Source organism: Ovis canadensis, chromosome 14 (genome assembly GCF_042477335.2).
Source record: "Ovis canadensis isolate MfBH-ARS-UI-01 breed Bighorn chromosome 14, ARS-UI_OviCan_v2, whole genome shotgun sequence".
Taxonomy (NCBI): Eukaryota; Metazoa; Chordata; class Mammalia; order Artiodactyla; family Bovidae; genus Ovis; species Ovis canadensis.
Genome location: NC_091258.1, coordinates 56571135 through 56584788, shown reverse-complemented (window position 1 = coordinate 56584788; position 13654 = coordinate 56571135). Strand labels below are relative to the sequence as shown.

At 44.4% G+C, this 13654-nt stretch overlaps 2 protein-coding genes across 3 annotated transcripts in view; both read left to right on the top strand.

Moving 5' to 3' along the window:
* RHPN2 (rhophilin Rho GTPase binding protein 2) overlaps positions 1-13654 on the top strand; it is a 70882-nt gene that overhangs the window by 21606 nt on the left and 35622 nt on the right. For both annotated transcript variants that reach the window (XM_069549002.1, XM_069549003.1), the window contains exon 3: positions 10608-10736. In XM_069549002.1, coding sequence (XP_069405103.1) covers positions 10608-10736 — 129 coding nt within the window. The remainder of the gene's footprint in view (positions 1-10607; positions 10737-13654) is intronic.
* LOC138418102 (ribosomal protein eL22-like) lies at positions 3159-3500 on the top strand. Its single transcript, XM_069549006.1, has one exon. It carries the CDS (start codon positions 3159-3161, stop codon positions 3471-3473), a length of 315 nt encoding a protein of 104 aa, XP_069405107.1. The 3' UTR covers positions 3474-3500.

Below are 13654 nucleotides of genomic sequence, written 5' to 3'. Positions count from 1 at the left end.
CCAAGGGAACATTTCCTGCAAAGATGGGCTTGATAAAGGACAGAAATGGTATGGACCTAACAGAAGCAGAAGATACTAAGAGGTGGCAAGAATACACAGAACAACTGTACAAAAAAGATCTTGATGACCAAGATAATCACGATGGTGTGATCACTCACCTAGAGCCAGATATCCTGGAATGTGAAGTCAAGTGGGCCTTAGAAAGCATCACTACGAACAAAGCTAGTGGAGGTGATGGAATTCCAGTTGAGCTATTTCAAATCCTGAAAGATGATGCTGTGAAAGTGTTGCACTCAATATGCCAGCAAATTTGGAAAACTCAGCAGTGGCCACAGAACTGGAAAAGGTCAGTTTTCATTCCAATTCCAAAGAAAGGCAATGCCAAAGAATGCTCAAACTACCGCACAGTTATACTCATCTCACATGCTAGTAAAGTAATACTCAAAATTCTCCAAGCCAGGCTTTAGCAATACGTGAACCATGAACTTGATGTTCAAGCTGATTTTAGAAAAGGCAGAGGAACCAGAGATCAAATTGCCAACATCTGGTGGATCATAGAAAAAGCAAGAGAGTTCTAGAGAAACATCTATTTCTGCTTTATTGACTATGCCAAAGCCTTTGACTGTGTGGATCACAATAAACTGTCAAAAATTCTGAAAGAGATGGGAATACCAGACCACCTGACCTGCCTCTTGAGAAACCTGTATGCAGGTCAGGAAGCAACACTTAGAACTGGACATGGAACAACAGACTGGTTCCAAATAGGAAAAGGAGTACATCAAGGCTGTATATTGTCACCCTGCTTATTTAACTTCTATGCAGAGTACATCATGAGAAACGCTGGGCTGGAGGAAGCACAAGCTGGAATCAAGATTGCCGGGAGAAATATCACTAACCTCAGATATGCAGATGACACCACCCTTCTGGCAGAAAGTGAAGAGGAACTAAAAAGCCTCTTGATGAAAGTGAAAGTGGAGAGTGAAAAAGTTGGCTTAAAGCTCAACATTCAAGAAACAAAGATCATGGTATCTGGTCCCATCACTTCATGGCAAATAGATAGGGAAACAGTGGAAACAGTGTCAGCCTTTATTTTGGGGGGCTCCAAAATCACTGCAGCTGGTGACTGCAGCCATGAAATTAAAAGACGCTTACTCCTTGGAAGAATAGTTATGACCAACCTAGATAGCATGTTGAAAAGCAGAGACATTACTTTGCCAACAAAGGTCCATCTAGTTAAGGCTATGGTTTTTCCAGTGGTCATGTATGGATGTGAGAGTTGGACTGTGAAGAAGGCTGAGTGCCAAAGAATTGATGCTTTTGAACTGTGGTGTTGGAGAAGACTCTTGAGAGTCCCTTGGACTGCAAGGAGATCCAACCAGTCCATTCTGAAGGAGATCAGCCCTGGGATTTCTTTGGAAGGACTGATGCTAAAGCTGAAACTCCAGTACTTTGGCCACCTCATGTGAAGAGTTGACTCACTGGAAAAGACTCTGATGCTGGGAGGGATTGGGAGCAGGAGGAGAAGGGGACGACAGAGGGTGAGATGGCTGGATGGCATCACTGACTTGATGGATGTGAGTCTGAGTGAACTCCGGGAGATGGTGATGGACAGGGAGGCCTGGCGTGCTGCAATTCATGGGGTTGCAAAGAGTCGGACACGACTGAGCGACTGAACTGAACTGAGCACACTTGATCCCCTAGAGAAGGAAATGGCAACCCACTCCAGTGTTCTTGCCTGAAGAATTCCATGTATAGAAGAGCCTGGTGGGCTGTCGTCCATGGGGTTGCAAAGAGTTGGCCACAACTGAGTGACTAACACGCACACATACATACACACAACACCCTTGTGTAGGGTGTAAGATTAACAGGAACGATGAGGATGTGGGGGCAGGCGGAAGAAGAATAAAAGAGATTTAGTTGGAAGTAAGACTAGTACCCACTACAAGGTCTTATATCCTCTGTTAGACGTGGGTCATGGTTTTCTCTGAGTTTTCCGGCAGGCAGTAAGAAGGGAATGTGATCTGGAACACATTTCATACCCATTATTCAAAATCAGACAATTTACTAAGAAGAAGCTGTTCCAAATACCAAGGACTGGGAGAATTTCCTCCTTTGCACCCTCGTGGCTGTTATCAGCTAGTGAATCAGTCATGCTCTCAGCAACATCTCTATACTGCAGGTTTTACAAGGGGCCCATGGTGTGTAATGAAATCAATTCAGTGGGTTGCTGTGGTATAATAAAAAGAAAAAGTGTTTGGTTTTTGTGCCTGGTTCCTGGCACAGAGCTCCCAAAACCCTTGGAATTACTTGTGTGTCTTGTATGCTAATGAAATGACACCCAGTGGGGGTTGGGAGCCTTTGGGAGCTAGGGAGCGTGCTGTTTATCAGAAAGAGCAAGCCTGTTGAGCGGGTCGGAACTTCCAGCCTCTCCCCTGGACTTCTGGGAAAGAGAGGCTGGAGATTGAGTTTAATCACCAGTAGCCAGTGATTTAGTCAATTATGCCCACGTAATGAAGTAATGAAACCTCCATTAAACTGCTAAGTGATGGGGAACTTGGAAGTTGGAGAACACATCAAGGATCAGGGAGGGAGACCTGCCCGGAGAGGGCATGGAGGCTCCGCATCCTCCTTGGCCTGTGGATCTCTTCCACCTGGCTTTCCTGAGCTGTATTCTTTACCATAAACCACAGTGGGGACTTCCCTGGTGCTCCAGTGGTTAGGATTCTCACTGCACGCCCTGGGGGTTTGATCCCTGGTTGAGGAACTAAGATCACATAGGCCTTGCATTGTGGCCAAACAAACAAAATAACCCACAGTGAATGTCAGGAAAAGGTTTTCTTGAATTTTGTGTGCCATTCTAGTGAATTGTTGAAGCTGAGAAAGGGGTTGTGGGAACCTCTCATCTGTAGCTGGTTGGTCAGAAATTCAGGTGTCCTCCCCCCCGCCCAACTTGCAACTGGTGCCTAAAGTGGGGCAGCCTTGTGGCACTGAGCCCAGAATCTGCGGGGTCTCTGCTAACTCTGGGAGTTGGTGACAGAATTGAATTGAATTGTTGGGCACCCAGTTGGTGTCAGAGAATCAGAATTGTAAAGTTTCAAACTTTATGGTTTTTTAAAAAGTTATGAGAATTGCTGTGATCTCACGGAAAGCCTTCCAAGATGGCTCTGAAGAAAGGTAAGAAGCCTAAGAAGTTAACCTGGAAGTTTAATTTGGATCTTACTCATTCAGTAGAAGATGGAATTTTTGATTCTGGATATTTTGAACAGTTATTGCGGGAGAAAGTTGAAGTGAATGGCAAGACTGGAAATCTTGGGAATGTCGTTCACGTTGAATGCGTCAAAAATAAAATCATAGTTGTTTTTGAGAAACAGTTCTCTAAAAGATATTTGAAGTACCTTAGCAAGGAATACCTTAAAAAGAACAATCTTCGTGATTGGCTTTGTGTGGCTGCATCAGACAAGGAGACTTACTAGCTTCGTTACTTCCAGATTAGTCAAGATGAAGATTAATCTGACTATGAAGACTAGATGAAACCATCCTTTATAAGGCTTTGCTTGCTAATAAAACAAATTAAGCATATAAAAGAAACATATTGAAATGGACCTTTAGCTTATCAGTGAATAAAAAACATTGTATATTAACAAAACAGAAAAGTTATGAGAGTTGAATAGAATATATTGGAGAGTACCACATGTATGGCAGAGCCATATGGGATCTTAGTTCCCCAACCAGGGATGGAACTTGCACCCCCTATAGTGGAAACACAGAGTCTTAACCTCCAGCTTCCCCAGTGGCTTAGACGGTAAAGAGTCTGCCTGCAATGCAGGAGCGGAGAAGGCAATGGCACCCCACTCCAGTACTCTTGCCTGGAGAATCCCGTGGATGGAGGAGCCTGGTAGGCTGCAGTCCATGGGGTCTCTAAGACTTGGACACGACTGAGCAATTTCACTTTCACTTTTCACTTTCCTGCATTGGAGAAGGAAATGGCAACCCACTCCAGTGTTCTTGCCTGGAGAATCCCAGGGACGGGGGAGCCTGGTGGGCTGCTGTCCATGGGGTCACACAGAGTTGGACACGACTGAAGCGACTTAGCAGCAGCAGCAGCAACGCAGGAGACCCTGGTTCAATCCCTGTCGGGAAGATCCCCTGGAGAAGGAAATGGCAACCCACTCCAGTATTCTTGCCTGGAAAAATCCCATGGACAGAGGAGCCTGGCAGGCTGCAGTCCATGGGATCCCAAAGAGTCAGATGCAACTGAGCCACTTAACCACTGGAGTGCAGGGAAGTTTCCGAGACTCGTTTTTTTGGGGCAGGAGGTATATGTGTATGCGTGTAGTGTACTGTGATACAAAACTCATTTCTTACTGGTGATCATGTCCTCCAAAAAAATTCCCAAATCAATGATATTCACCAACTGAGCTTCCAATAGCTCATTGCCTGGCTGGAGAGTCCAGACTATGCATGAGCGAAAACTTACTGGTCAGTGAGAGGGCAAGTGCCATCCTATTTGCAGCCAGGTCATGACTGCTCTTTCTTTGATCTTTGTTCTTTAGTTGTGGCGTGTGGGATCTAGTTCCCCCACCAGGGATCAAACCTGGGTGTTCTGTATTGGGAGCACAGAGTCTTAACCACTAGACCACTGGGGAATTCCCTATGACTGCTCTTTCTGAGTGGGCATAAGCTTGTTGGTTGGTCACGGAGAACAAGCTGAGGGAAGGGAGGTAGAGAGAGGGAGAGAGAAAGAGAAGGGAGTACAAAGACACCGTGAAGAGAAACCGATGAACCCATGTGTGTGCAGGGCGTGGAGAATCCCCGGGGGAGGTCTGACTCCAGGGCAAGTGGTTTAGTGCTTTGCTCTCTGGAGGAAAGGTGGACAGGTGGTGAACAGAGCAGGCCAGTGTCAGTTGGATGGGTTTTCATCAGCTGAGGATGGGGAGGTGGTCAGTTACTGTTTCTGGCTGGCTGGAGCTCTTGCTGGTGACCCTCAGCTGTCCTCATGTGTGACAGGAGGACATTTCTAGCACTTGGCCTGAACCGTGCGTGACTGGGCACTTGCCAGGATGGTTCAAGGGAATGTACTCAGCAAGACCTGGCTTAGAGCTTGGTTGCTACTGTGACTGTTGTTTTTGCAGTGGTTCTGAATCTGTAGAATGAATGAGCTAGCACCTGAAAGATGCTTGAGTAGGTAGCAAGACCCCTCCTTTGGGAACTTGGGTAAAGTCTGTTCCTCCATCCAGCTTCACGCTGTTCTGTTTAATGAATATAGTACATTTTGCTCATCCATTTGCTTGTTGCATATCTGGATTATTTTCTACTTTTTGGCTGAGGAATAATGCTATTATAAACAGTCACATTCATGTCTTGGTTTGGACATATGTTTTCATTTCTCTTGTATAGATTCCTAGGAGTGCAATTACTTGGTTGTACAGTAAGTTATGTTGTAACATTTTTTTAAGCTACCTCGCTGTTTTCCCCGGTGGTTGTGTCATTTACATTCAGGAATGTATGAGGTATCCAGTTTCTCTGTACAGCCTCACTAATACTTGTTATTGTCTTTTTTTTTTTTTAATTATAGCCAGTCTGTTAGTATTGTCTTGGTATCTTATTATGTCTTTAACATGCCTTTTACTATTGACTAAAGACACTGAGCATCTTTTCATGTGCTTATTAGTCATTTATAGAACTTCTTTAGTAAAATGTCTATTCACATCTTTTGCCTGTTTTATGAATTCAGTAAAGTTACAGGATACAAAATCAATATACAGAAATCAATTGTATTTCTATACACTAATAATGAACTATCAGCAAGATAAATTAACAAAATATTCCCAACACTTACACACCATTGGTGGGTCTGTAAGTTGGTATAGCCACTATGGGAAACAGTTTTGAGATTCTTCAAAAACTTAAGACTAGAATTGCTATGTGACCTACCTACTCCACTTCTGGGTATTTATCTGAAGAACACAAAAGCTACTTTGAAAAGATACAAGCACCCCATGTTCATTGCAGCATTATTTATAATAACCAAGATATGGAAACAAACTAAGTGTCCATCAATGGATGACTGGATAAAGAAAATGTGATACACACACACACACACACACACACACGAAATATTACTTAGCCATAAAAAGGAATAGAATCTTGCCATTTGCAACAACATGGATGGACATTGAGGGCATTATGCTAAGTGAAATAAGTCAGAGAAAAATACTGTGTGATCTCACTTATATGTGGAATCAAAACAAAACAAAATAAACAAAAAAAAACCCCAGATCCTGTATACTACAACTGAGAGTTCACATGTCACAACTAAAGATTCCTCATGCTGCAACAAAGAAACAAAGATTGAAGATCCTGAGGGCCACAGCTAAGACCCGGCACGGCCAAATAAATACATAAATATGTATTTTTAAAAATCCAAGCTCATAGATACAGAGAACAGATGGTGGTTGCCAGAGGTAGGGGTTGCAGGGTGGACGAAATGAGTACAAATTTCCAGTTATAAAATAAGTCATGGGAATGTGATGTACAGCATGGTGACAACAGTTAATAATACTGTACTGTATGTTTGAAAGTTGCCAAAAGAGTAAATCTTAAAAGTTCTCATCTTAGGAAAATATTCTATAACCATGTATAATGACAGATGGCATGTAGATTTATTACGGTGATCATTTTGAAGATATACAGATATAGAATCATATTGTACACTTGAAACTAATAGAACATTGTATGTCAGTTATAACTCAATTAAAAAATCTTTTGCCCATTAAAAACATTGAGTGATCTTTTGATTATTTAATTAACAGAACTCTTTATGTTTTCTAGATACAGATTCTTTATCAGATACACAATTTGTAAATATTTTCTCCCAATCTGTGGCTTTTTTCTTCTTTTTTAATGTTATCTTCTGAAACACTGAAGTTTAAAATTTGACAATTCAAATTAATGTTTCTTCTTTTATGGATTTTTGTGCTTTTGGTGTGTAACTAAGACTACTTTGCCATCACTTCATGGTGAATAGATGGGGAAACAATGGAAACAGTGACAGACTTTATTTTCTCAGCTTCAAAGTCACTGCAAATGGTGACTGCATCTATGAAATTAAAAGATGCTTGCTCCTTGGAAGAAAAGCTATGACCAACCTAGACAGCATATTAAAAAGCAGAGATATTACTTTGCAACACAGGTCTGTCTAGTCAAAGCTATGGTTTTTCTAGTAGTCATGTGTGGATGTGAGAGTTGGACCATAAAGAAGGCTGAGCACTGAAGAAATGATGCTTTTGAACTGTGGTGTTGGAGAATACTCTTGAGAGTCCTTTGGACTGCAAGGAGATCAAATTAGTCAATCCTAAAGGAAATTAGTCCTGAATATTCTTTGGAAGGACTGAAGCTGAAGGCACCAATACTTTGGCCAACTGATGCAAAGAACTGACTCTTTAGAAAAAACCCTGATGCTGGAAAAAATTGAAGGCAGGAGGAGAAGGGGACGACAGAGGATGAAGTAATTGGATGGTATCACCAACTCAATGGATATGAGTTTGAGCAAGCTCCAGGAGATGGTAAAGGATAGGGAAGCCTGGCGTGCTGCAGTCCATGGGGTAGCAAAGAGTTAGACATGACTGAGCTACTGAAAAGTAACAAGAATACTTTGTCCAATTCGAGGTCATGAAGATTTCATTCTAGGAGTTTTGTAGTTTTTGCTCTTTTACTGAGGTCTCTGAAATATTTTTTAAAACTTTACTTTTAATTGGAGGATAACTGCTTTACAATGTTGGTTTCTGTTGTACAACAACCTGAATCAGCTGTAAGTTTTTATATATCCCCTCCTTCTTGGAGTTTCCCTCCCACCCTCAACCCCTGTCTGATCCATTTTGACTTGATACTTGGTTTGGTGTAATGCTTAGATTGAGATTTATTTTTTGCATATTGTGCAGAAAAGAGTTATTGTCGTAGGCCTGAGAAGTCTATCTTTAGAAAGCCCTGCTTGCAAATTTGGCACTTGGCTGATGTGTGGAAATGTAGATTTCAGGAGAGTTCTCCTCATTCCTAGAACTGATAAGAGGAGCTCATTAAACTGTTTTCACAAACCATGTGAAGTGAAGTGGAAGTCGCTCAGTCGTGTCTGACTCTTTGCGACCCCATGGACTACACAGTCCATGGCATTCTCTAGGCCAGACTACTGGAGTAGGTAGCCTTTCCCTTCTCTAGGGGATCTTCCCAACCCAGGGAATGAACCCAGGTCTCCCACATTGCAGGCGGACAAACCATGTGGTTTCCTTCTTGGAGTCTTAAATTTTGGAACATGCTAGGCAGGGATGTTTACCTGACCAACCCCCAGCAAACCCTGGTGATCTTCCTTGGATGATAGCATTTATACACACGTTGTCACAACCCTTTGCTGGAGGAATTAAGCGTGTCCTGTGGGACCCCTCTGGGAAGGAGGACTCTTAGCAGCCTGTGCCCGGTTTCCTCTACACCTCACCCCATGTGCCTTTCCCTTAGCTGATTTTGCTGAATGTCCTTTCGCTGTAATAAATAAGAGCAGTGAGCACAACTGCATCGTGAGCCACGCAAGTCCCACCCTCACTGACTCTAGGGGTGGCCTTGGGGACACTGACATGCCCAGAAACGTCCAACTGCTTCAGCACCACTCGTCAGAAAGGCTTTTGCTCCTTGACTTTTCTTGTCACCTTTGTCAAAATCAATTTACCTTAAATGTAAAAATTTACTTCTGGATTCTGTTCTGTTCCATGGCCTATCCTTATGCCAGTACCACGTTGTCTTGATTACTGAGGCGTTATAGTAAGTTTAAAAGCAGATAGCATAAGTCCTCAACTTTGTTTTTTTTTTTTTTTTTTTCAAAATTATTTGGCTCTTCTAGGTCCTTTGCATTTCCATATAAATTCTAGGATCGGTTTGTTAGTTTCTCCTAAAAAGCTTACTATGGTTTAGATTGGAGTTGCTGTTTTCAATTTTTTTTAAGTTTATCTTGACTGCACTTATTTATCTGACTGCACTGGGTCTTTGTGTCTGGGACTTTCTCTAGTTGTGGCTAGCAGGGGCTACCCTTGGTTGCAGAGCACGGGCTTCTCATTGCAGTGGCTTCTCTTGCTGCAGAGCGCAGGCTGTAGGCGCAGGGGCTTCAGTGGTTGCAGCACGTGAGCTCAGTCGTTGCGGTTCACAGGCTGTATAGAGCGAGGGCTCAGTAGTTGTGATGTTCAGGCTTCGTTCCTCCACGGCATGTGGGATCTTCCCCAACCAGTAATCGAACTCGTGTCCTCTGCATTGGCCTGTGGACTCTTATCCACTGTACCGCCAGGAAAGTCCGTGATTGGAATTGATTTGAATTGATGGATCAGTTGGAGAGAACTGACGTCTTGACAATAGTGAATCTTCCAGTCCATAAATGTGAAATGTCTGTCCGTTTAATATCACAGTAGTGTTTTGAAGTTTTCAGTGTGTAAGACTTCTGCTTCTTTTCTTAATTTTATTCCTAAATATTTTATTCTTTCTGATACTATTATGAGTGAAGTTGTTTTCTTAATTTCATTTTAAGATTTCTTGTTGCTGGTATATAGAAGTAAATTTGATGTTTGTATTTTGACCTAGCTAAATTTATTAGTTCCAGTATTTGTTTTTTGGGTGCCTGGGGATTTTATGCATGCAAGATTATGTCAGCTGTGAATAAAGTTTTACTTTTTCCTTTCGGTTTAGATGCCTTTCTTTACCTTATTGCTACTGGCTTGAATCTCTAATATGGTGTTGATAAGAGTAGCATAAATGGACATCTTTGCCTTGCTCCTGATCATAAGGGGGAAAGCATCAATCTTTCATCTTTAATATGATATTAGCTGTGGGTTTTTATAGATGTTGTTTATCAAGCTTTGTAAATTATCTTTTATTCTTAGCTTGTTATGGATTTTTACCATAAATCTGTGTTGGATTTTATCACATGCTTTTTTTTCCTGCATCTATTGAGGTGATGGTTTGTTTTTTTTTTTTTTGGTCCCTTATTCTGTTGCTATAGTATGTTACATTAATTGATTTTCAGATATTAAGCCAACCTTGCATTCCTGGGATAAAGCCCACTTGGTCCCCTGTATATGTTGCTAGGTTCAGGTTGCTAATATTTTGTGGAGGATTTTTACATATATATACATGAAAGATACTGATTAGTTTTCTTGTGATGGTTTCCCCTGGTTTTGAATCAGGGTAATATCAGCATCATAGGCTGAGCTGGGGAATGTTACCCACCCCCTCTCTTTTCTCATCTTTTCCCTTTTAAGGAGATAATTTATGGTCCCTTACAGGTGACTAAGAGCAACTTCTTTTTTTCTTCTCAAGGCTAATTCTTACAGAATTCAAGTTAAGCAGCTCAATGTCATTGGCTAAATCCTAGGTCCCTGTATGGACAGATGTGGCTCAAAATGGAGCAGGTTCCCGGCCTCCCTGAGACACCTTGTCTGATCACAGCTGGCACCTCCATCTGCAGGCAGACCCCCAGAGCTTCCCTACAGGGACAGGGGTGGGGTATCTGCTCAACTGGCCACTGGGGAATGCTTGGCTGAAGTTGCTTCTCTCCCCCTTTCTCTTTTTAACAGAGCAGCCACAAACCAAAAGGTACGAGAGCAGGTGCGCCTGGAACTGAGCTTCTTGAATTCAGACCTGCAGATGCTCAAGGAAGAGCTGGAGGGGCTCAACATCTCAGTAGGAGTCTATCAGAACACAGAGTAAGTAGGGGCAATGCTTCTGTCAGATACTTTCTGAGCCTTGGGAAATGCCTGCATCAGGGATGGAACACAGATAGGCCCCAGGGTGTAGCCAACCCTGCTTTGATCTGGTTTGGAGTTGAGCAAGGTGCAGGAGTTAAAGAGAACCTGTAGAGTTTGTTGGAGATACCTGACCAGTTGGAGAAGAAGGCATTTATTTGTCCTGGGGCCACTTGGGCCGCAGTTTTACTGGAGAGCCTTGTGGCTGGGTTCAGGCAGGGAAATGGCACCTGTCACGTAGCCTGGGTGATGCCTCTGTCTTGAAGAGGCCTTGGAAGGGTAGCTGTGGTCAGCTCTGAGAGTCAGCCTGCCAGGTGGGGCTCAGGAAGCCCCATCTTCTTCCCTCTCCACCTCAGCACCACGCACACGATCTGACTTTGAGTCATTCTGTTGATAAGATTACAGAAACATGTAATAAGCTGCCTTTTCCAGCAAAGATCATGAGACTTTTGCAAGTTCCCTGAGGGGATGGTATAACTGAGATACTTTGGAAATGTCTCCCATTGAATATTTGAGAAAGAAATGTTCTGATTCAGAAGCATCCCTTAGAGAGTCTTTGTGGGAGGCCAAATGTTGAAGTGCGACCTTCAGAAGAGCTCAGAAATTCTCCCTCCCCAAGGTGAGCTACCTTGGAAGGAAAAGTCCATCTTTTTTTTTTTTCCTATATGGACCATTTTAAAAGCCTCTATTGAATTTGTTAGAGTATTGCTTCTGCTGATTATATTCTGCTTTTTGGCTTCGAGGCATGTGGGATCTTAGGTCCCCAGCTGGGGATAGAACTTGCACCCCCTGCATTGGAAGGTGAAGTCCCCTCCCCTAGACAGCCAGGGAGGTCCCCAAAAGTCCATCTTTAAGAGGAAATAACCTTGAGAACTGCTAAAGAACAGTTTACATACTTTTCTGTCTGGGGAAGTAGGACTTTTCAAAAGGTAAGGAAGCCCAAAGGAAAACCCAGTCAGAAAATAATTCCCTAGATGAACAAAACAGAAATGTTGGGGAACCTTCCATCACCTTGAAAGGTGCTTTTCCTGATCGTCTCCTGCACAGTCCTCTGCACTGTCCCCAAGGGGCTTTTCTGAGCCACGGGTAAAACCTCTGCTTCCTTGGTGGCCATCCATGAGCCAGGCTGTGTGTCCTGGCTCACTTACCTTTGAGCTCCCAGCATAGTTCTGACACCTAATCAGTACAGCCAGTGAACGGCTTCCCTCATCTCATGCTGTATACTCAGCTGTGTCTGACTCTTTGCAACCCCATGGTCTGTAGTCTGCCAGGCTTCTTGGTCCATGGGATTTTCCAGGCAAGAATACTGGAGTGGGTTGCCATTCTTTTCTCCATCTATGAGATGAGTCAGGGCCAAGCATTGGTGATAGAAGTAGGATGTTTCTTATTCCACCTCGCTGTACGTGAAGCACAGGGCTGTTCATGCATATTGCCCAAAGACATGCAGTTAAGGCCCCTGTGTGACTGCAATACAGCTGTAAAGTGGCCAGTTGGTTTCTGGGAGTGGGGAAGAGGGGAGAGAGATGTGCAGATATATAATGACATCTTGCATTTCCATCCGCCCTCTTCCTGTTTTCAAAGCACAGTATTTTTTTCTTGGCACAGTTAATCTTCACACACGTCTATGAGGTAGACAGGGAAGAAACAATCTCATGCAGATGGGAAAACACAGGGAGCCCTGAGGTTATGGGAAAATGTTATATTAGTGCAAGATGGAGAGGGTGGGGAGTCCTGGCCAGGAGCCTAGGGATGCTGGCTGCTCTTGCACGGTCACAGGAAGAGCAGACCTAGCCGCCAGCCCCGTCGGGGTGAAGCCAGCAGAGAGGGGCCCGGCCTGTCCTCATCTCCTTCTAGCAGGATCCAGCTTTCCTGGCAGGCCTTGGGGAAGCTACGCACCCCATTGGGACTCGCCTGCTTTCAGCACAGCCCCGTTGTTTTCTGTCCCCCACAGAGGCAGCTTCAGCTTACAGCCCATTGTCCACTCACCCCGCCTGCATTCCTGGCCTCCTCCCCGGCTGGGTTGAGCAGCCCCAGGAGGTCTCCTGTTACAGGTCAGGGAGCGAAATCCCTGTTGGCAAAACACAGCTGAGCCCAGTTCCCTTCCCACTGGCCCTGCCCCTGAGACCACGCCAAGGGTGACCTTTGGGGGTAACCAGGTGGTTGGTGGGGGGAGAGGAGGTGGTGGGGAAATAGCCGGCCAGGGCCTGACCGGGGGCTGGGAGCCAGGTGCACTTAGGTGTCAGATGGGGCCCTCAAGGCCTTCCCCGTGACACCTAGAAGGATACGCCCCATGGGAGGAGGCACGTGAGAGCCCAGGGTTGGAGGGCTGCAGGAGAGGTGGGACCCACTGCAGTGAAGGGAGCAGGAGGGGGGGGGGGGGGTTGGCTGGAAGTGGCAACAGTGCACCAGACCGCAGAGCGGTGAGCACGCAAGGCACAGACCCTGGTGTGCAGAGGCCCTCGGGACAGTTATTCAGAGATGCAGTGTGATTGGAGGGATAAATCAGGGTACAGCTAATAGGGGCCTCCTGTGTTAGGCTTGGTCGTCTAGAAGGGGATGGGGACTCCTTTTGCAGCAAAGACGAGGACATGACCTGAGTGGTCTTTTTAAAAAAAAATAATTTACTTTTGGTTGCACTTGGTCTTTGATGCTGCACGCAGGCTTTTTCCGGTTGCAGTGAGCGGAGCAACTCTTTGTTGTGGTGCGCGGGTTTCTCACTGTGGTGGCTTCTCTTGTTGCGGGACATGGGCTCTAGGCATCTGGAAACTTCTCAGACCACAGGTCAAACCCATGTCCCCTGCATTGGCAGATGGATTCCTATCCACTGTAGCACCAGGGAAGTCCCCCAGTGGTCTTTATGGAAAATGAACTGATGTGTA

What these genes read in the sequence shown, in the direction of transcription:
- LOC138418102 (XM_069549006.1), top strand. Translation starts at nt 3,159, where the DNA reads ATGGCTCTGAAGAAAGGTAAGAAGCCTAAGAAGTTAACCTGGAAGTTT.